The following is a 20,874-nucleotide window of genomic DNA, read 5'->3' as shown; positions in this document are numbered from 1 at the left end:
AGGTCACACAATCTCAGGCAAACCAGTCACTGGAGGCAGGGAGTCGTCCCACTCAGCTCCTGTTAACCCTGCAAGCCAAAGCCCTAACGGGTAGAGTGGACAAGCATCGGGAAAGCTTGCCAGACAGCAATATCAATGGCAAGCTATGCGTTTTTTGCTGGTTAGACTCTCGCAGTTACCCCAACGTACACTCTGGGCAACGCAGAAGCCTTGGCTCTTGCCAACCTGCACCTAATGCCATATGACATCCACAGTCAATTCGGAACGTTGCCTCCTCAACGAAGTCTCTGTGGGGAATGGTCAGACAAGATCTGTCCGTCTGAATCTCTGCTGACTGTCAGTCAGCAGATTTTTATATGAGTAAATTTGTTTTCCTTCTGATGATTGACTCCGTATGTTTTCAATTACTGCTTTCAGACATGACAATGCTTTCAGGAGAGGAAGAAGTACGGGAGAACTGATGGGGAACAAAAAGGGGTTTAGAAATGCTGAAGTAGGTCCTCAATAGGTTATTTATAACTTACAATCTACGACTGTTTGTGGGGACGCTGCTGTGCGCAATTGGCTGCCGCGTTCGCCCACAAATATACAGTCAATTCACTTTACAGTATATTCTGTGAAGCGCTTTGGGACGTCTAGAAAGACGTGAAAAGCGCTATATCAAACGCAAGGATTATTATTATTATTTGAATTCAGTTGAAAATAGGCAAAGACGTAGAGCTTCCTCTGGCGTTCATTGCCTGTAACTACAAGTCAAGGGAACCAGGAACAGCTGTCACGACAAAGTAAATGAAAACCTTTCACAAGATTAGTTTGGATGAAGAAGGCCCTTCGGCCCATTTAATTTTATCTTACCAGAACACCATCCTTCCATCACTGCATCAAGCTTCAGATGGGAAGTTAAACCGAAGTCCCACCTGCCTGTTCGGGTGAATTTTAAAGATCCCACTATTCGAAAAGAGAAGGGAGTTTCGCCGGGTGTCCTGACCGACAATCCCCCAAATGAAATTGGTCACTCATTCTATGGCTGTTTTTGCGACATTGCCTCGCGCAACTGGCTGCCATGTTTCGCCCGCAAAATGCACAGTCAATTCACTTTACAGTATATTCTGCGAAGCGCTTTGAGACGTCTCGAAGCAGAAGGCTCTCTATCAAATGCAAGGATTATTATTATTTTGACCCTAAACATACAGTGTGTGCTGCCCATCTGTCTACAATCACTCACTGCAAACAAGTTATTCTAAACACCTACAAGTCTCCGTCAACTGGTCAACCTTGAACGATTCCATGGGCTCTCCATCCTAACTCTCGTCTCCAACCTTCCTCTTGTAATGACTCTCATTCTCCAGCCATCTGTCGGACAAGCTGCCCATTTCTAATGAGCCTGAAACGGGCCTGGGAAGCGCTTTAAGAGGTCTCGAAGACGTGATAAAGCGCTATATCAAATGCAACCATCACTGTTATTATTATTGCTTTAAAGGGAAGTAGCTGGACACATAATGGGGGTCTGAGAATCAGCGCTTACTAATGTCTTCTATTCTTTAAAACCACAGCTTATCTGGGAACAGGCATTGCGACGTAACCTGGAGTTCAACATCGGTGACAACCGTAGCAAGTTATTTTCATTTAGTCACCGCAGCAGAAATGCACCAGTGGTGCTGATCAATTTCTATTTCTAGACTGCCTCTATCCAGAAATGTTAAAAGAATAATTACGCAAGACACTCGTACAACTGGAGATTTCTATGACAACACTTGGAAGAGATTATGGGGCAGTTCACTCGAACGCCATTCCCCTTTTGAATGTTTTGCTGTGGTAGACATAAAATTGATTGCAGCTCCCACCCGCAGAAGTCTCGTTCGAGTGCTGCGTGCGGGAGAGCCATCGTTGCGTATCTACCGTTATATCGATAAGACAACGAGCGGCCTTCTTGGCCCTGGTGTTAATTTCTTGTGTTTTTTTTTAAATCTGGGAAATTTAAAAATGTTGTGCGTTCGAAGTTCATGATACTACCGCACACACCACTGAGGACCCAATCTCAGCTGTGCCGTTCTGGGGAGCGGTTGATAAACGAGTTCGGTGGCTTCGTTTCAAAAAAGAAAAGCAATCAAGTGGAAGTCATTCCAGTATTGCTCCCACACAGCGCGACGGGTTCCACTGAAATAGCTATTCTGCTCTTCCACTCAGCTGTGAAACTGCCCAACATTCAAACGTTGTAAACTTGGCAAACTATTACCGTTCCCATCACATCTGAGTTTGTAAATTCAGTGCTGTGAACTCGGTTGCACTCGTCACACCTGGGTGAGCACACCCCACTGTTCACCCTCAACAAAACAATGGAATTCTTTCACTTTTATTCTGCAAACTCTTTAAAAAAACGATAAGAGTCTTTAAAATGCAAGAATTCTCCGTTCCGCAAAAATTGCACGCAAATCGATTAAACTCTGCTGCAAATGGTAAACAAGTTCCTACATGTTGCACCTGGAAATTGGGAATGTAGTACCGAGACTGACTTCGCTTCGGCTCCCGTTCAGTCACAGCTGTGTTCTTCATTGCTCAAGTAACAATACCGGGTATTGATCGATTACTCAATTTGTTGGGAGCCACAGCAACTCTTTTGTATTGAAAATTTCAAATGTTAATGTAGTTTTATTCCAGGACTGTTTGTGGGACTCTGCTGAGCACAATTGGCTGCCGTGTTTCACCCACATAATACAGTCACTCCACTTCACAGTATATCATGTGAAGAACTTTTGAGATTATTATTATTTGTGATATTTAAATTGCAGCTCCCCAGCTGAACACACTGTCCAGAATTAAGTGTTTATAACAATAATAATTCCACATCGATTGACTTTTATATAAACAGAACAACACTGCTGGCGAGAACCTGACTTCAAGATCCTCTAAAACTATAATACGTAATTAATATCTCATTTAAAATCCTTGTATTTGGCATATGGCCTATAATATCAAAACACTACTAATAAACAGTATTTTTCACTTACGAGGTCATAAGTTTGTAATTAATAGCAATTCAGCGTTGACTTTAGAATGCACAAATGCATTTATAAATCAGTTATACAGTCGTCATTTGCAGCTCTGTACTTTGAAAGTGGACGTTGATGCTGCAGCTATAGAAAATACATACTGAAATGAGTCAAACACTTGTGTGGCAGTCCACTGGAAATATCGACATCCAGAAGAACGATTCAAAATACGTTTAAATGTCATTGCATATTAATAGGCCAGACTAGAGCTTGCTGAAAGTTTATTTGAATGGTACAGATAGCAATAAAGAGCAATTCACGAAAGCCAAACTCTTACAGATTACAGAAATATGTACAGACTTATGGATCAAGGCCATGCCTTCCCCAAGATAGTGAGCACCGCCACAGATGTTTCAGAAATGTTGCTGAATTCTCCAGTGAAATAATAGACTGATTGTCACCGAAAAGACTGAGATGCTTGTCGAAATTAACCAAACCATCGAAAACAACTTTAAAGGTAGTACTCGAATAACAGCTGCTGATAGAAAAAGATTAACATGTGTAATATTACACTAATAATAGCACATTTATAAAAGTACTAAAAGGCACCATTTTTGAAAATATTTCCACATAAACGTTAACTTGGCAGTTTTTTTTTTAGTCGGTTGTAACTTGAGGTATTTAGCGATGTAGAAATTCTCAAATTCCTGCATTGAAATTGTTAACTGATTTTACATGTTGCTTAGGATGTCGACAAGCCATTGTAATTTCTAGTAATGCCACAAATGACAACCTTGGTCTGAATTAAGGGCAGGAAGAAGTAAAAGCATACATGGCTGGATCATTTTCATTTGAAAATCAATTCCACAGTTTTGCAGATATGATTTTGTTTGCATTACAGCTCATTTATAATAGGTTCAAAGTGTGTATTTATAATATCCCAGTGTATAGACGTTACAGTATTCCAAATATACAGTCGTGTGAAGTAATGGTAATTGTAATATTCTAGTATTTTGCAACTATGGTCTATGTACTTGTCCCCTCGCCTCCCGCAAAAAAAATATGGTAGCCTATATAATATGGGACATCCTCGCGATGGGAAAGGTGCTATTTAAATGTAACTTTGTTTTTAAACACTGAGGAGTGGAAATATCTCTTTTTTTTCAGCCGTGACTCTCAATTCTGAAAGTAATTAGAATTTTTGTTGGCTTCCTTGCAATTCTGCTTTCAACCAAATCAAATCCAGCCTTCAGTACTTCAGAAATAGTCTCACCTGCCAAGATTATTTTATTTGAAAGACAACAGCATTCGGGTGGGGGTTGAAACAAATGGTAAAAGAAAAAAAAGGATGCGTGTCCAAATACTGCATATCCAAATCCATGTGAATTTCAAATGCTGTTTACGTTTCCGTTTAACAATTTAACATTTTGTACAAGTCAATAGGATTCAGTCAAGACAGAAGAACAGAATTTTAATGCAGACATGTACCCTACATAGCAGCTTCAGTAATATTTAAAATGTACTCCTCCTGGAATGTTCTATTGTAATCGGGTTGACGTATTCTACTTTTGTTCCTTGCCTAATGCTAGACAACGGCACCGACCCACACTTAAAATCAGGAACAGTAACTTAGGCGAACGTGCGTACACTCATTTTGAGATATTTGATCCTTTATACTTAAGTTTAATTGGCAGAATACTCACTAAAGCTTTGGTAAAAATAGAATGCATATGAAACAAATTATATCAGTTCACAGCTTATGAAACAAACAGGGCAAACTGTTTAAAAAAAAACAACTTCTAGTACATACAAAAACCACTGCACCACAACACACATCCTAATAGAGCTTTAGTTGGAATCAAAACTTGAGAATTTCACTAAATCTGTAAATTGGATACAGACGGAGTATAATACTAAAGCGCCCCCGTACGCTCCTGCTTTAAGAGAATGATTTTATAGAGCACCATTACATTTTTACCATATTGCTACAGGTCACTTGGTTAAAACAAATTGTTAATTTTCTTTTTTTTCTCCAAATCCCTCTCCTGAAGTCACCAACTCTTGGCTGGGATACAGATCCACTGCTACTAATTGTGCTTACTGTCTCGCCGAAATGAGAATTCATTGCACGTGTGTTGAGGCTATGACTGGGGGTGGGCGGAGTTGGCTTGCCACAGCCAAAGTCTGATCTTCGGCAACATTCAGACAAAAACACCTTCAGTCAGTGGATAATTGGGAGCACAATTACTGAACCTCCCGAGCACCAAGAGGCAAATAAGCCAACTGTAGTGCAGTGTTCATCCTTGTTGATGTGGCTGAGATAAGCTAACTTGGTGCTGGCCAGGGTTTGAACGTACAACCTTCAGTATGGCTTAGTGCAGCACAGCAGGTGAAGGAAGCTTCACTGCAAGAGGTTACCTGGTGGCCCATTATCAATAAAATTAGTTTAAAATATACATGGGACATATCGCTGGATCATAATTTCGGCAGTTCGGTATTAAGTGGTTTTGTACAAAAACTTGCAGGGTTTGAAATAGATACAAGAGAAAATCCAATGTATAAAAACAGTTGTATAAATTCTGTTAAATTAATCAACTAACATTTTCACTGCTTGAGAGACATTTTAAAATTGGTCGTGAATATATAGTAATGCTATAATAGAGGTCTTCTATTGGGTGCAGTGTAATAGGAAGAATTTGGTGAACAATATTTTATTTGCCATTTTCTCCTTGCTTGCATCAATATGGAATAATAAGGATTGTGACAATAGGACTAACAGAAAACTATGTGATCCTTTCTTTTCAGAATTAGTGATGGGCCACAGACAAAAATAGGACTTATTTTGGTCCATCACCTCTACCTTCCTACCACCTCTCTCTCTCCTGAAGTGTTGACTTGTGCTGGATTAAATTCCCCCAGGATTTGCTTCCGTCCAACACCTCATGCTTGAAGAATCCCTCCTAAACTCAACCCTATTTCAAAAACAGCTACACAATTGGGGGGGGGGGGGGGGGAAGAAAGGATTATTAGAGAGAGATCAAAAGCACGAACAATGGTGGATTTTCTGTGATCAATTCCCTTGGCAAAGTTATTGATTTTGTTTTTTAAAGAGCTAGTACTATGTGCTACCTTGTTTCTGATTTCCATTGTAATGAGCAGTGGAACCCAACACTTGTATTGGAAAAACAAGGCAATGAAACAAAGGTATGCTCCAAGAAGACTCTCATAAATTTAAACTCCTAAAAAGTGGCATTAAAAAGTTCATTTTGGGAATCATTACGTTTCTTTCACTTCCTTGGTTTATTTAGTTTGACCAACGTTGCTTCCATTAAGCAAGATATACTGACACTTGAGTAATTGGCCCGAACAATTGACTTTAAGTGACAGGGTTCAAGTAACCACAAACTTAAAAACACTCCTATCAAAATTGGCACAAATGACAATTATACACGACTATTTGATACGGCTTGAATATTTGCCTATGGCCCACTTTTTTTAAAAAAATTATAAGTTTGCAGTGGACTAGTTCCACAGACAATTATAAGCCACATACATTTTCTGTACAGACTAGATATGACTTTCATACACTACACTCTCCATTTTATTTGCTGTGTGCATCTTGGGCAAATTATCATCACCGTGTTCAAATTGGCTGCTTTCGTGGGACAGGGTATCAATGCTCATTTTTTCTGACTGAGAATGTACAGACACCTGAACGGCAATTTCCTGGCAATCCTCGTGCATGAAGGAGTCATCGGACTCTCCCGCTGGTGAACTGCTGCGTTGCATTTCAGATTCAATAGTGTAAACCTCATCGTTACCGCCGATCGCTTGTCCTCGTTTGTTTTCTTCGGCCATGGCCTGTTCGGCTTCCTCCATCCGGACAGCTTCGATGATCTCCTCCACGAAGGCTCTGCAGTTCAGGATAAGCGGCGGCAAGGGAATGCTGCGAGCAAGTTCTTCGATGTATCTGGCGAACTCCATCGTCTTAAACTGAGTGACTTTGGCCAACTCGAGCGTCTTTGCAGACGTGATGATGGGAATGCGTTTCGCAATTTCAAACGCTTTCTGTAACTTCTCTGCTCCTTCCATCCTGAAGAACTCGTTGATGGCTTTTTCGGTTTTCCTGAGGTGGCTGCTCATCATACAGAGGCGGGTGATGTTCAAAATCATAACGATAGTAAATGCAATGAGGCAAATGATCATGTAATAAATACCCATGTCTCCTGTGGTGAAGACAACACGTAAGGTGATGGTGTAGTTCAAAGTGCCGTGAGTGTTCGTGGCCACACATGTGTACCGACCTCGATCGGCAAAGGTAATACTGGTGATGTTCAGCTCTCCACTGTCCAAAATCAGCCATTTTCCACCTGTAACAACAAAGAACAGACAAGTCAAAATTGATTCAAAGGATCACAGATTTTGTAAGGCTAAGACTTTGTTCAAATTATTTGAATGGCTTAAAACTACATTCTTTTCGAGGATTATTGGAATTTTTTTTAGATGTTTGAAATCTGCCATGCCAATAAGTGGACTCTTCCTTCTTTAAAACCCAATCATTGCTTTTTATTTATTTTGCATCCAATGTTTTTGTATTGTAAATTGTGGCCCCTCGAGCAGCTTCTAACATTTTTGCCTGATATTTCTAGAGGATGAGTAAAAAATTCATTTTTGCTTTTAAAAGAATGGCAGCTTAACTTTTCTCTGTACATTTTAACACCCAAAAATTTCCAGACCTGTAAAATGTTCTCCCATTGTTGAAAAGAACAAAAGGAAGTTAGGTAACGATGGCATAGGTTTACATGAACTGGGAGCGCTTGACTTAAAAACTGGGAACAATAAGCCATTTCATTCCCAAATAACGTCCCTCTCCTTCAAAAGCACCAGTCTCCACTTGTGCAAAAGTAACATTTTCACACAATACCATATGCACACTTTAAAAGTAACAAGTTTCCATTAAGCAAGGTACTATAGAATTTCCTCTCAAGTTGAGTGACCTGGCATGGTAGCCATTTACCTCCATCTCTGCTTTCCTTGAGTAGATTTCCTTTCGAGTTGTACCACAGAATATCGTGGAACTGGCTGCCATTTACACTGCATTCTATTAACACACTGGTTCCTTCCTTCACTATTAGGTCATGGTGTGCTGCTGAGTTTGTATGAAAACGAGGTACAGAACTGATCCTTTCTGTAATGATGAAACTGTCATTTGCCCCATTATCTAGTGTGCAAACAACAAGAGTGCAGCAAATAAAAAGCAAAGTTAGCACTAAACAGGACTTCATTGAAAGGCAAGGAGATTGTCAGTTTTCAAGGCAGAACAAGTCTAGTTACTAGTGGGAATCTAAGGTAATGTGATGCAGCATGCCTATTGTGCGTTCTGGTAAGAGATTTAAATCATTTAGTTCATAAAGTCAAGTTTGCATTGTCCATATCCAAGGAGAAAGTCAACTTTCCAATCCTCACTTGTAAATCCAAGGTCAATCAAAACCTGTAATCAGAAAGGTAGAAATCTGGGTATCAATTTGCATGACAATAATAAATGATCCACACTGCAGAACATATTCTCACAAACTGATCAAACAATCAGATTGTGGCGTACTGTAGCGTACTGGTTAGGGCACTCGCCTCGCAAGCGAGAGGGTCTGGGTTTGATTCCCAGCGGGGAGAAACCGAAGGCAAGTTTCCTTACTCCACACACCTCTGCTTACCAAGCAGCAAGTAGGAACTGGTCGTTAGTCGATTTGCGGATCGCTTTTCCGGGGGTACTGCTGTGTGCAATTGGCTGCCACGTTTCGCCCACAAAATAAGTATATTCCGTGATGTGCTTTTGAGACGGTCGTCTCAACGATGTAGGAGGGAGGCGCTGCCCTTTAGAACAAAGTCCCATCTGCCCATTCGAGTGGACGTTAAAAATCCCCCGACATGATCCGAAAATAAAAGGGAGTTCCTCTCCCAACAATGCCCCAGAGCACTTGGCGGTGACAGAGCTCGACACCGAGCTGGGGGACGGGACTGGGGGTAAGGTGACCGTGGGCACGGTCAAGAGGAAGGTCTTCAGGTACGACCTGAAGATGGCGGTGGGGGGGGGGGAAGGAAGGGGCAAGTCGGAGGGATAAGAGGGGGCATTGTCATGGATTGGGTGACCAAGTTATGATGAATTAATTATTATTGCACTCCTGGGACGGACCACCACTGTTTCTCTGGTGATTTATTGTTAATAAACAAACAATCCGCAGAGTGAGAGCGAGTGTGTGTGTGTGGGGGGGGGGGGGGGGGGGGGGGTGGGTGTGTGTGTGTGTGTGTGGGTGTGTGTGGGGGGGGGGTGTGTGTGGGTGTGTGTGTGGGTGTGTGTGGGGGGGGTGTGTGTATGTGGGGTGTGTGTGTGTGGGTGTGTGTGTGTGTGTGGGTGTGTGTGTGTGGGTGTGTGTGGGGGGGGGGGGGTGTATGTGGGGTGTGTGTGTGGGGGGGGGCGCGCGTAACGCAACAGGTTATTTACTCCCACAGACAAAAGTAACGGGAGCCGACGGCTGACCACACAACACGGGCCTTCCCCCCTCTCCCACCGCGAATCAACAGTCGCTCCGTTCCCACTGAGAGGGAATGATTGTGTCTCCAGAAACAGAGGGAAGACACGAGACTATCTCTCCCCACATACACCCCCACACCCGGACACCTCTCTCTCTCTCTCTCTCCCCTCACGGACACCTCTTCCTCTTCCTCCTCCCCGACTCCCCTCCTCTCTCTCTCTCTCTGCCCGAGTGGCCGCCGCCGCCGCGGGGGCCCAGGGTCAGCGCGAGCTCCCGGCGGTTGCGGAGGTCAAGGGCCGAGAAGTGTTTCGTTTGTTTATTTATTTATGAGGGGGAAGGAAAGAGCCGGGGGTGGGGGGGGGGGACGGGGGGGGGGGCAGCGACCTGCACCTTGTGTGTGCGGTTCGCGGTTCGCGGTGCGGTTACCTGGGCCCGCGGGTCGCCATCGACTGCTGCGGCGGACGGACGGACGCTCAGAGGGCCAAGAGCAGCGGGAAGGGACGGACGCATGCGCACTGAGACCCGGCCGAACGGCCGGCCGTTGGGGCGCGTGCGCGGCGAGGGCGCGTCGGTTGTGGAGGGGGGAGGGGCTCTCCCTTCGGAGCGCGCGCGGCGAGGGCGGGGTCGCGCGACGCCTTCGGCGCATGCGCGGCGAGGGCACGTCGGTTGGGGTGGGAGGGGCTCTCCCTTCGGGGCGAGGGCGGGGTCGAGCGGCGCCTTCGGCGCATGCGCGGCGAGGGCACGTCGGTTGTGGAGGGCGGGGAGGAAGGGGCTCTCCCTTCGGAGCGCGCGCGGCGAGGGCACGTGGGTCGGCGCTTTGCCTTCGGCGCATGCGCGGTGAGGCGAGCGGGCGGTTGGAGCTGGTGGGAGGAGGAGGCGGCGGCGGCGGCGGAGGAGACGGGTCCTTTGTTACCACTTCCTGGGGTCAGAGGCGTCAGAGGAGGGCGGGAGGAGAGGAGAGGGAGGGGGAGGGAGGGAGTGAGGGAGTGACGTGTCCCGGGCTGTGCAGGGAGTCGGGGGGGAGTTTTCAAAGTTAGCGTCGGTGCGGGAGGGCGGGAGAGAGCCGAGAGTAGGCCTCAGGTGAGCCTTCATCCACACACACCCGCATAACGCACAGTCACTACACTGGGCACGCACTAGAATCCGGTGAAGCGCTTTGAGACGTCCCCGAGACGAGACTGGTTCCCCCTCTCCCTCCCCCCCCCATCGCCACCAGCATCGGTGGCCGCGCTTTCAGCCGCTACGCCCCGTAACTCTGGAGCGCTCTTTAACTTCTATCCCCCCCCCTCCCCCCCCCCCCCCCCCCACACACACACACACTCTCTCTCTTCAGTCTTATCCTCCTCTCTCTTCGACCCCGAGCCCACGGTCACCTGCCAACTCCCCGCCCGGCTCGCCGTCGAGCTCAGGGTCCGCAGTCGAGCGCTCGGGGGGCCTCCGCCCTGGGGTTTGAGGGGCCGCTGTGTAAACGGTTGTCGGTGAGGCGCTATATCAAATGCAAGGGTTGTTATTGTTGTTGTTGTTGTTATTAAGAGGCTCGGGGTCCGTCAGGTCACCTCGGTTGCTGCTCAGTCAAACTGGTGCCTTGAAGCGGTTGATTACCTGATGCAATGAGCTTGGTCATTGCAACCTTTGTACCTGCTTTATCTCGGTCACTGGGCTTCACCCACAACCTACACAGTCAATTCACGTTACAGTATATTCTGCGAAACGCTTTTGGCACTATATCGATATGCAGTGTTGGTAATAAGAACGTAAGGGTTAGGAGCAGGAGTCGGCCATTCGGCCCCTCGAGCCGGTGCCCCGCCATTCGATAAGATCATGACTGATCTTCAGACCTAACTCTTAATTACCTGCCCTGTCCCCATATCCCCTGATTCCTCTGTTTTTTTAAAAATCTATCAGTCTCAGCCTTGAAGATGTTCAAGGATATTATTGTGCTTTTACCCATTTAATTTATGAATCACCTGCTTTGCAAAAAAAGAGATTTATTTCATACATCGCTTTTTTTTGTGTGTGGAAGGGAAGGATTGTTATTGTTTTTATTAATTAGATTATTTAGAGCCTAAATAAGGCACCGCCGTGCCAACATTTATTTTTCTGTGTGTCTCTTTGTGGATGGTAACATGGAAACAGATTCATTCTTTATACCATAATATAAGAATGATGAGAACAGTATGGAGAATGAAATGATTACCAATTTATGTATTTGCAGGTATGTACCAGGATGTCAAAAATGGAGAACACTGGGACCACTGAGGTATCTGATCATAAAGAAATCAGACAGGAAGACAGATCCATCAGTGATGAAACAGATACGGGAAGAGACCAACCTCATGGTGTAGAGTTAACACCTCGTTCTGATATGGCCAAACAAGATGCAAATAGTGACAAAACAGTGGTTTCTGAGCCTGAGCTCACTGAGAGCACATCTGGAGACAGTGCAGGTGAAAGGAGAGAGGCAGTTAGCATGACCAGAAAACGACCAGAATCAAAGGCACCCACCCAGCCTGTGGGAACTGAACAACAGCTTTTAGGGGAGGCTGATAAGGTAAGAAATACTATAGCTGCTATAGCTTTTCAAATGCTTGGATGCCCAATCAGCATTGACGGGCGCTTTGAAACATCCTTCCAACGTGAAAGATGCTTTATAAATATTATTTGTATTGTGCTTATTGTATTGTACAGAAGGAATAAATGAGTTTGAAATGAGGCGATAACCACAGTTACCCAAACAGATCTTTACCATTTGCACAGGAATCCTCCAGTCAAGCAGCAGGAAGCTGGGGCTACTGGGGAAATTGGGGAAAATCACTGCTGTCGACAGCTACAGCCACAGTTGCGTCTGTTGGTGAGTTTACCAGTTCCCTGCATGAAAATAATTGGTAAACAGCTTATTTTCAAACCACTGCTTCATTTGACAGGAGAAGTAAAGTAACTGCACCAAACGAAAAGACATGCAACTATGTTATGAACCAGAAGTAACATCACAGGCCTTCTGTGTTTTAATATTCCCTCATTCATTTTTGTAATTCTATTTAATTCAAGTCATCTGAAATGAAATCCCCATGGTTATTAAACCATCGAGACTGGGGAAGTTGCAAAAGGAGTATTTTTTTTTACAACTCCCTTGTGCTTCCCTTCTCCCCCCTCCCCCTCTATTCCATTTATACTTGAGTATTTATTATAGTTAGCAGCATTGATTTACCTGCCTTGTTACTTTTTCTTTCATTTAACTAAAAGAGTTGTGTGTGGGGATTGTTGTCTCAGCTTGTTTGATGTTATTTTCATTGCTTTAGGCCACGGAATTTCTCAAGCAATTGAAAAGGCTGAAACTTCTCTTGGAATTCCCAGCCCTACAGAAGTTTCAGCAGAAGTAAAGCTGTTTGATGGAAAAGGAGGTGAGAAGTGCCAGGGATACTGCCAATTCTCGAAAACAATTCAGTTTACTTGCTGGAAATGTATAAGTGTGCAATATTAAGATGAAGCCTTAATATTAATCAATATTAAGATGAGGATTTTAATCTCATTCCTCTGAGGGGTGGGTTTCTGAAAAATCTGCAGTTTGAAGTGAGCAGGGAGTTAGCGTAATCTAACCTCGATGTGATGAATGTATGAATGAGGGTCTTGAGCAACAGAGGCTGCTAAACTAAAAATAATCCATGATGATGAATGTGCTTCTAGGCTTTAATATAATCAAAGGCTTTTAATGACTTCCTGAATAATGAAACAAATAATGCCGGATTACTACAGGCAGAAGCTGTAGGTAAAAATACTATGGCCTTTCCTATTCAAATCAGGGATTCGACGGATAAGTGCCGTGCTCTTTCCTTTAGCAAGCAACTTTGAATGAGAAAGACCACAGAATTTTTATCAACCTCTACTGTCTGTGTTCATCTGGAAGTATTCATCTCTTGTTTAGGTGATGGATTACCAGAAAATATCAACCGTGATGCTGACCATTAATCATCATTTAAAGCATTTTTTTATAATCCAAATACAATACAAAATAATATTAGCAGTAATCTATTCAAAATAATTTGGAGCAGATAATAATGGGGAAATAATTAACATGAATGCAATTTGGATGTCAATGCTAGAAATGCCATATTGGTAAACCAAAGGTGTATAGTTCAAAATATTTGCTAAAAAGATGACAGAAAAGATATATGCATTAAAATCACAGCTCGCATCTGATTGTGCAATGTTATTGTGGGTTTTCTGCCAATTTTTTAAATGATCTGGAATTGGTTATAATTATTGTTAACAATATTTTCAAAAACAGCAGAGTTTGATGAAGCTGAGAGCAGCCCTAAAGCTCAGAGTGAATCATCTTCCCCGACAAGTGGAGCGTTTGGAATGTTTTCTACCATCACAAGTGCAGTGCAGAGTACAGTAAGTAACAAGTCTTCTTTTATTTAAAAAGATGGTTTGTGAAATTCTTATTGCTGTCTGTCTTAAATCATCAGCAATCATTGAATTCACTTTCTGAGGAAGAATGGTTTTAGATGTGTCCAATGTGGTTCAGTTGCTTCCGTCCACTTCAAAAATAAATAGGAAATGGCTGCAACAAATGTCTGAAAATATTAGGGATATTGCTAGGTTTTACTAGTGGCTAGCTGCTAAAATAAAGATGTTCCAATATGCTAGTGTTGTTTATCTTGATATTTATAAGTGGTTATCTAATGGTCTGTAGAAATGTGAAGTTCTGCTCGCGTTGAATATAAACACGAGTACACACTAGTTGGGCAGAATGACCTGTTTCCATGCCATATCATTCTATATATCTCTATTTTGAACTTCAAGTGCAGGAGGTCAACTGGTGTAAGTACGAGAAGTATACAATTATAACATTTCAGAGACTTTTATTTACAAATGTATTGACCTTATGGGTAGATGCGACCTGCACCATCAATGTTCCAAATACTGTATCCGTGTCAGCAATTTGTGGCCTATCTTTACAGAGATTGAATAACCAAACTATCCTTATTCTCTGTGATAAATCTATTTTGCAAATGTTGATAGTCTGTTTAATGCACTTTCAGGGCATAACTGTACTAAGTGGTGGTTTGGATGCACTTGAGTTCATTGGTAAAAAGACCATGGATGTACTTGCAGAAGGAGATCCTGGATTTAAGAAGACAAAGGGACTTATGAATAGGAATACCACATTGTCTCAGGTACCCTCTACACTTTTGCTTCAACTGTTGGCAATTCTTTAGTGATGTCAGTTTCAGAACTGACTTACGATTGACTGATTCGAACCACAAAATTATCAGAGTATTTAATAGACCTTTTAAAAGAAAGCATAAAAGTACTGCCATGAAAAACAGCAATTGGATTGTGAAAGGCTACATATTTTAATCTGCTATAATCCTACTTCCCCGTTCCTTTTTAAAGCTAATTTTATTTCTCATCCTCTGAAGGCTCTGCGAGAGGCAAAAGAGAGAGAGGAGCTACTTGTGGCTGATCAGGTTTCCGAGGATACAGAAAAGAAAGCTCATTATGGGATGCTGTTTGATGAGTTTCAAGGCCTTTCCCATCTGGAAGCTTTGGAGATTTTATCCAATGAAAGTGAGGGAAAGGTAAATGTGGAGTGAGGAACTTCACCCTAATCACAGTTTGTGGTTTTGTTTAGGCAGTTAGTGACATTTTGTTTTCTCAGAACTATTCTAGGGAGAGCAGGGAGAGTGCGCTTTCCATTTCCAAACACAGGGAAATACACATGTGGATCTCCCAGTCTGGTTGGGAAACGTTTTAAGCGTGGTAATGGGTTTTCTCATATGTCATACACCCTACTGACCAAAGAAAGTTCTCGAAATCTTCAACTTGTATACAGAGGTTAAAGAAAACTAGCGGAATCTGGGTATTTCTAACCTGTGATCTGTTTTCAACTTGGGGCTATTTCTTTATCATAAATCAATTTTCGTCGCATTTTGTAGGTGAAATCAGTGCTTCACGCTCTGTCCGGACAAGATGTGGAGAATCTAAAGGAAGAGCTGGAAGCCATCAAAGAGGCTTTCTCACTGGTGGAATTTGATGAAGAGGAGGAGGAAGAGGACAATGGTGAAGCTAATAATGCAGCGGATAATATAAGTAATAATAATACAAACATTAAATATAAATAAACTTCACAAAGCTTTTTGAATTTGTGAAGTTAGCTCATTGGCTTGGCTAACTGAATAGGCTATTTGCTATCTCTGAAATAGTATGATAAGGGCTAAATATAGCTATATACATTACAGTAGATTACCATGCAACTAATTATAAGGTAAAAATATTTTAACTGTTGCCAAAATTCAAAGGTTAGATTTTTATTTCCAAACTGAAACACCAATAATTATTCCAACTTAACAATGAACGGCAATGTTTGTATTGAAGAGGGAATACTGGGATTGTTATTATAGAATGTTGAGACCCTCACACGGCTTTCCGATCTTGAACTTTCGTTTGATTTTTAGGAGGTGATGGCTCCGAGTTTGTGAAAGAATTGTGTGAGCTCTTATCAGAGTTGAATATAGCGACAACATCTGATAAACTTAGCAAGGTAAGTTGATATGCAATTACCATGTAATTTGATTAGACAATTAAGAACATAAGAATTTGCTGGCGAAAGAAGACCAAGGTCCATCTAGTTTGCCTTCTACCATCCTGGCAGTCGCTTGACATGTCGTGTCCCAAACTATATACTGAATCCCCAGATATTATTTTCTAGCAATCAATTTGCACAAGGAGTAATTTCTTTACTTTTGAAAATAAATCTTTAGTAATTATGTATGTGAAGAAATGGGACTTTTGTGTTTATTGGGCTGATCTTAATCGGTTGACAGTTTCAATCAACTCATTTTCTACATTTTGTTATTACGTGCTTCATGTCCCGTGATACATCCGTCCTATTGCCTGCTTCATGTCCCCCACCCTATCTGCCCTTACCATCGATTGGAGAGCTTTCAGTCATTCAGCCAAGGCCCTGTAGAAATCCATCCCCAAATCCTCCCCAAATTCAAAGCCAACCTCAAGACTTATCCCTTTAATATACCTTTGGTCATCTGTCCCCTCCCTATCGTCTTCAGCTCCTACCCTCAGCTCACAGGCCCAGCCACCGATGTGGAAGCTCTTTGAAAGGCACTGAATAAATATAAACTGTAAATAAAAACTTTTGAGGGGTTCTGTATTTGATCCAGGAGGTGGATTAATCTGGTTGTAATCTTTGGTGCTCGATATCTATGACAACAGTAATGTCTGTTTCAGGCGAGAAAGAATGCACACGACCGGATTACCGAGGCAAGCAATGTCTTGTCTGCGCAACCAGAAGAGAGCGAGCCAGAGAAAGGACAGGGTCCGAGAGATGAAGCTAAGTCTGGTGACTTGAACAAAGTTCAGAAGTATTCAGTGGAGGTATGTGCACAATGTGGGATGCTGCTGTGCGCAATTGGCTGCTGTGTTTCACCCACAAAATATACAGTCAATTCTGTGAAGCGCTTTGAGACATCTCGAAGACATGATAAGGCGCTATATCAAATGCAAGGATTATTATCATTATATAATGTGACAAGTTCTTGTGTGCATGTACTTTTGTAGAATATCCACACGTCTGCCATTCAGAGCCTAGCAGAACTGACTGCTCGATCCATTGAACAGTTCCATAAGGTAGCAGAGCTCATCCTCCACAGCCAGGACCCAGATGTAGAGGCACTGGATCGTGCCAAGACCTTATCAAAGTATGAAACTTTACCATTGCCATTTTAAACCGTTTGTCTGCTGGCCAGAAAAGCTTACTTGTGAATTTTTAATATTGGTCAATTCGTGCATAGGAGCAGTAGTAGGCCATTCAGCCCCCTGAGCCTATTCCGTCATTCCATAAGATCGTAGCCGATCTGTACCTCAACTTCAGTTAGGAGCAAGTGGGAAAGGGAGATTGTCAAAGCATATCTGTTAATCCAATTTATTTACCTCACTCATTTCACAGCTAGATGGAGCTGGGCAGGTTCATCCCAACTTGAGAGGGAAGGAAAATGCAACGGTCTCAAATTCATGTATTATAACTATTATTACAAAATAGCCCTGCAGTTGGAATTGTCCATTTCTACACTTTACCACAGACAGTTTTTTTTGCAAGTGACACCATGCTGTAGGCAGCTTTCTGCAATGAATTGTAAAATATTTGATTTAGAAATAGAAAATAGGATCATTGGGATATCATTTTCCTTTACACCTGGGACCTAATATTGAATAAATCCAAACTGATGGGATAAAATCCCTGCTGGTCTGTAAGGGTCAGGTGGCCTCAACATGCTACTGCTGAGCGATGAATGAGGAGTTCTGAGGTTGGGGCGGTTTTAAACACTAAAGGGACTTCAGCTGTGCTACATCTGATGTAAAATTATTTAACGTTGATATTGGAAATAGAAAAAATGTTCCATTCCCTATTGCTGACACCCTTAAAAAGACAAAAGAACGAAGGGTTTATCAAGTATTTTGGTGTAGTGTTCGTTTCTATTACAAAAACAAACAAAAAAAATAATAAATTGGTCATTGAATCTACCCACTAAACATACAGTCACTGCACTTTACAGTATACCCTGTGAAGCGCTTTGAGACGTCTCGTAGACGTGATAAGGTGCTATATCAAGCGCAAGGTTTATTATTATTCTTTCTTTTGCAGAGTGACTGTTGTATTATGTAAGGAAGTGGCCTCTCTTTCAAAACAATTTACGTCCTGTTTGACAGCTCTCGGGGTAAGGAACAGAAAATTTTCCTCGTGCTGTGTTTCTTACTTTGTGCAGATGTGCATAGGCGTTAATTTAAAACCATTAAGGTGGTTGTCTTTGTAGCAAGAAATAAGAACTCTGGCTTCCCCATGACATAAAGTCAGAGTCAGGATCACTGTGTTTTGGAGCTGGCTGTGCTCATGATAGACTGGCTCCCTAAATATTTATTTTCTTTACAGGCTACAGAGAAAGTGGAAGTTTTGAATCCATTAATTACTGGAGTATTTTTGGAGGTAAATTTTACTTGATCTGTCTGTTCTGTTTAAGGAGGTCACCTGACAATATGGAAGCCAAACATAATTAGTTATTTTGAATTCTGATCTAAATTAATTAATGAGAAAAGTTTAAAAATAGTCACCCGTTTATCTTTGAAGTCTACGCAAATGTCATGTTCAGTAGCCGAAGAAAAATAAGATGTACCATTTTGTAATCCCAATTAAATTTCTCTTCTAGGCTTCTAATAGTGCAACCTACATCCAGGATGCATTCCAGCTTCTGGTTCCAGTTCTTCAAGTTTCTCAGATCCAGTCTCGATCTAACACTACAACACGTTGAATCTTTAATTTTATTGCCTTAGGTAATTAAACTGCTTTGCATGAATGTTATTCCACAAAATGTATCCTGGACGAGCCTGGATTACTTTAGGATGCATTGTACAACAGTTGGAATCATTTTAACATGGACTCTGGTCAGAAGGGCAAGAAGTGTTATCAAGTGCTCAGAAGGAAACTGGCTCCTGCAACAGGGAAATAAATAAAACTAAACTCCCTCAAATAATTTTAAAAGAATTATAGCATTTGGAAAAGATGTATATTTTCTGATTTTTGAATCCTTTTCTCCCTTAAAAGTACTATTTAGACAGTTATTTCATTCTGCAACAAATCTGACAATCTGATCTTGAAGTCCTCAGCCATTTCTTGAGTCACATTAATTATACTTGCATTTGATATACTGCCTTATCACGTCTTCAAGATGTCTCAAAGCATTTCACAGAATATACCGTAAAGTGCAGCGACTGTATTTTGTGGGTGAAACCCGGCAGCCCATTGTGCACAGCTAACTGCAGTTTCTGCATAAATAATAGTTATTTATCTTAGAAAGAATACTTAGAAACTAGCTATCAGTGCCCAGATTTCTATATCAATATTGAGGTCTTCATAGAATGAAAAACGATGTATTGGATATTATAAATGGAAATGATAAACTAGTTTCAGGTAAATTGCCAAAATATAGTAACAAAATATTTTGCTCAGGGTTTTTTTTGTTCTGCCACATACTGACCAAAACTGCAACTAAACATGATTTTATTCCCATTATTACTCTAAACCAGTTTGTGTTTAGATCAGCTGAATATAACAGGGTGCGGTGGGAAATTGATCAGCTTTTCTCCTTTTGCCTCCAAGCAGTGTTTATACTTCCTCGATTAGTGTAACGAAAGAACTACAGCATTCAATGGGAGGTGTGTTTTCTGATTTGTTGAGTCCTTTTCCTCCTTGAAACATCCTATTTAAAATGTATGATATTTTCTCTAGGTCTGTAATTAACAGGACAGTTTGCTGTGGACCACAGAAATTGGGTCTCTGTAAAGAACAAAAAGGGGTTTGTGAGCATTGAGTTATGAGGACTGCTGTCGCTAGTATTCTTTCCGTTCACTTTATATTAACTCTATAACTATATACAATACAAAATTACATTTGTATAGCGTCTTTCTCGTCGGGCGGACATCCCAAGGCTGGATCCATATTCAAGACTAGAGCAAGGCCCAACTGTTGGAGAAAACTACCTGCTATTTATTAGCTTTGTTGCCCATTAACTGTCGTGAACTAAAATGACTTTTGCTTCAAAAAGGACTCATAACATAACCGCCATTGGAGCAAACCTCATTATTGCACGTCACACTTGTAGTTGCAGGGAATTAGGCATAGATTAAATTTCAAGACCTTTACCTTGTGTTATAAATATTCTATATTTTCATGTAATGTCTGTGGTGTACATGTACATATCTCACAGCTTGTATAAAAATAATTCATCAGATCTTTATAATTTATTGGATTTCATTGTGTTTGTTTTGTTAGCGCTCTTTTTGATTTATGAGACCATTTAGAAAAAAAAATTGCTTCCAAATAATTTTCTATCTCAACTCGTTCCCTGAACTTTGTACATCTTGAGTATTGCAGAATAGAAGTTTAACTGAAGTTAACTTTGTTTTTGTGTGAAAATATACGTGTTTTTCCCTGGTCGTTCGTCTATGTTACTCTCCCGATATGATTTATTCATCAGTTACTAAAAGGGACAATCTAGTAACATAATAATCCTTTCATTTGATATAGCATTTACACATCTTTGAGACGCCTCAAGGAGCTTCACAGAATATACTGCCAAGTGAATTGACTATATTTTGTGGGCAAAACATCCAAATATAGCATTTGGTATACTTATTGGTATTCAAATGTAACATGCTGTGGACTCCACATTGCAGAGCCACAATATGGCTCGCTACGGAATGCAAACATCCAGTTTCTAACAGCTATTTAGTTTTGCAATAGTTAAAACTTTATATCATTAACTTCGACTTTCCTGCAG

At 41.8% G+C, this 20,874-nt stretch overlaps 2 protein-coding genes across 4 annotated transcripts; one reads left to right on the top strand and one right to left on the bottom strand.

The window, feature by feature from the left end:
* Positions 1-3,254: 3,254 nt before the first annotated feature.
* LOC103183708 (microfibril associated protein 3) lies at positions 3,255-10,012 on the bottom strand. Of its 2 annotated transcripts, XM_007901334.2 has the most exons (3): positions 9,947-10,012; positions 8,008-8,481; positions 3,255-7,360 (listed from the first exon to the last, which is right to left on the bottom strand). In XM_007901334.2, exons 2-3 carry the CDS (start codon positions 8,273-8,275, stop codon positions 6,558-6,560), a joined length of 1,071 nt encoding a protein of 356 aa, XP_007899525.1. In that variant the 5' UTR covers positions 8,276-8,481; positions 9,947-10,012; the 3' UTR covers positions 3,255-6,557. The 2 variants fall into 2 exon arrangements, with proteins under 2 accessions (XP_007899525.1, XP_042195953.1); XM_042340019.1 differs by lacking the exon at positions 9,947-10,012 and having other exon boundaries at positions 8,008-8,575.
* A 377-nt stretch (positions 10,013-10,389) lies between these two features.
* On the top strand, positions 10,390-19,268 carry fam114a2 (family with sequence similarity 114 member A2). 2 transcript variants are annotated; one of them, XM_007901336.2, is made up of 14 exons: positions 10,390-10,600; positions 11,736-12,071; positions 12,278-12,371; positions 12,820-12,921; positions 13,806-13,915; positions 14,566-14,700; positions 14,947-15,105; positions 15,463-15,586; positions 15,982-16,067; positions 16,772-16,918; positions 17,102-17,241; positions 18,186-18,258; positions 18,471-18,524; positions 18,745-19,268. In XM_007901336.2, exons 2-14 carry the CDS (start codon positions 11,748-11,750, stop codon positions 18,844-18,846), a joined length of 1,650 nt encoding a protein of 549 aa, XP_007899527.1. In that variant the 5' UTR covers positions 10,390-10,600; positions 11,736-11,747; the 3' UTR covers positions 18,847-19,268. The 2 variants fall into 2 exon arrangements, with proteins under 2 accessions (XP_007899527.1, XP_007899526.1); XM_007901335.2 differs by having other exon boundaries at positions 15,463-15,616.
* Positions 19,269-20,874: the final 1,606 nt, after the last annotated feature.

Source organism: Callorhinchus milii, unplaced genomic scaffold, assembly GCF_018977255.1.
Source record: "Callorhinchus milii isolate IMCB2004 unplaced genomic scaffold, IMCB_Cmil_1.0 Scaffold13, whole genome shotgun sequence".
NCBI classification, from domain to species: Eukaryota; Metazoa; Chordata; class Chondrichthyes; order Chimaeriformes; family Callorhinchidae; genus Callorhinchus; species Callorhinchus milii.
This window is presented reverse-complemented; position numbering and strand designations above follow the sequence as displayed.

Excerpts from the sequence above, each read along its gene's own strand:
- LOC103183708 (XM_007901334.2), bottom strand. The coding sequence starts at position 8,275 with ATGAAGTCCTGTTTAGTGCTAACTTTGCTTTTTATTTGCTGCACTCTT. Across the intron at positions 7,361-8,007 it reads CAAGGAAAGCAGAGATGGAG|GTGGAAAATGGCTGATTTTG; the intron begins GTAAATGGCTAC and ends TTGTTGTTACAG.
- fam114a2 (XM_007901335.2), top strand. The coding sequence starts at position 11,748 with ATGTCAAAAATGGAGAACACTGGGACCACTGAGGTATCTGATCATAAA. Across the intron at positions 13,916-14,565 it reads CAAGTGCAGTGCAGAGTACA|GGCATAACTGTACTAAGTGG; the intron begins GTAAGTAACAAG and ends ATGCACTTTCAG. Across the intron at positions 15,617-15,981 it reads TAATGCAGCGGATAATATAA|GAGGTGATGGCTCCGAGTTT; the intron begins GTAATAATAATA and ends TTTGATTTTTAG.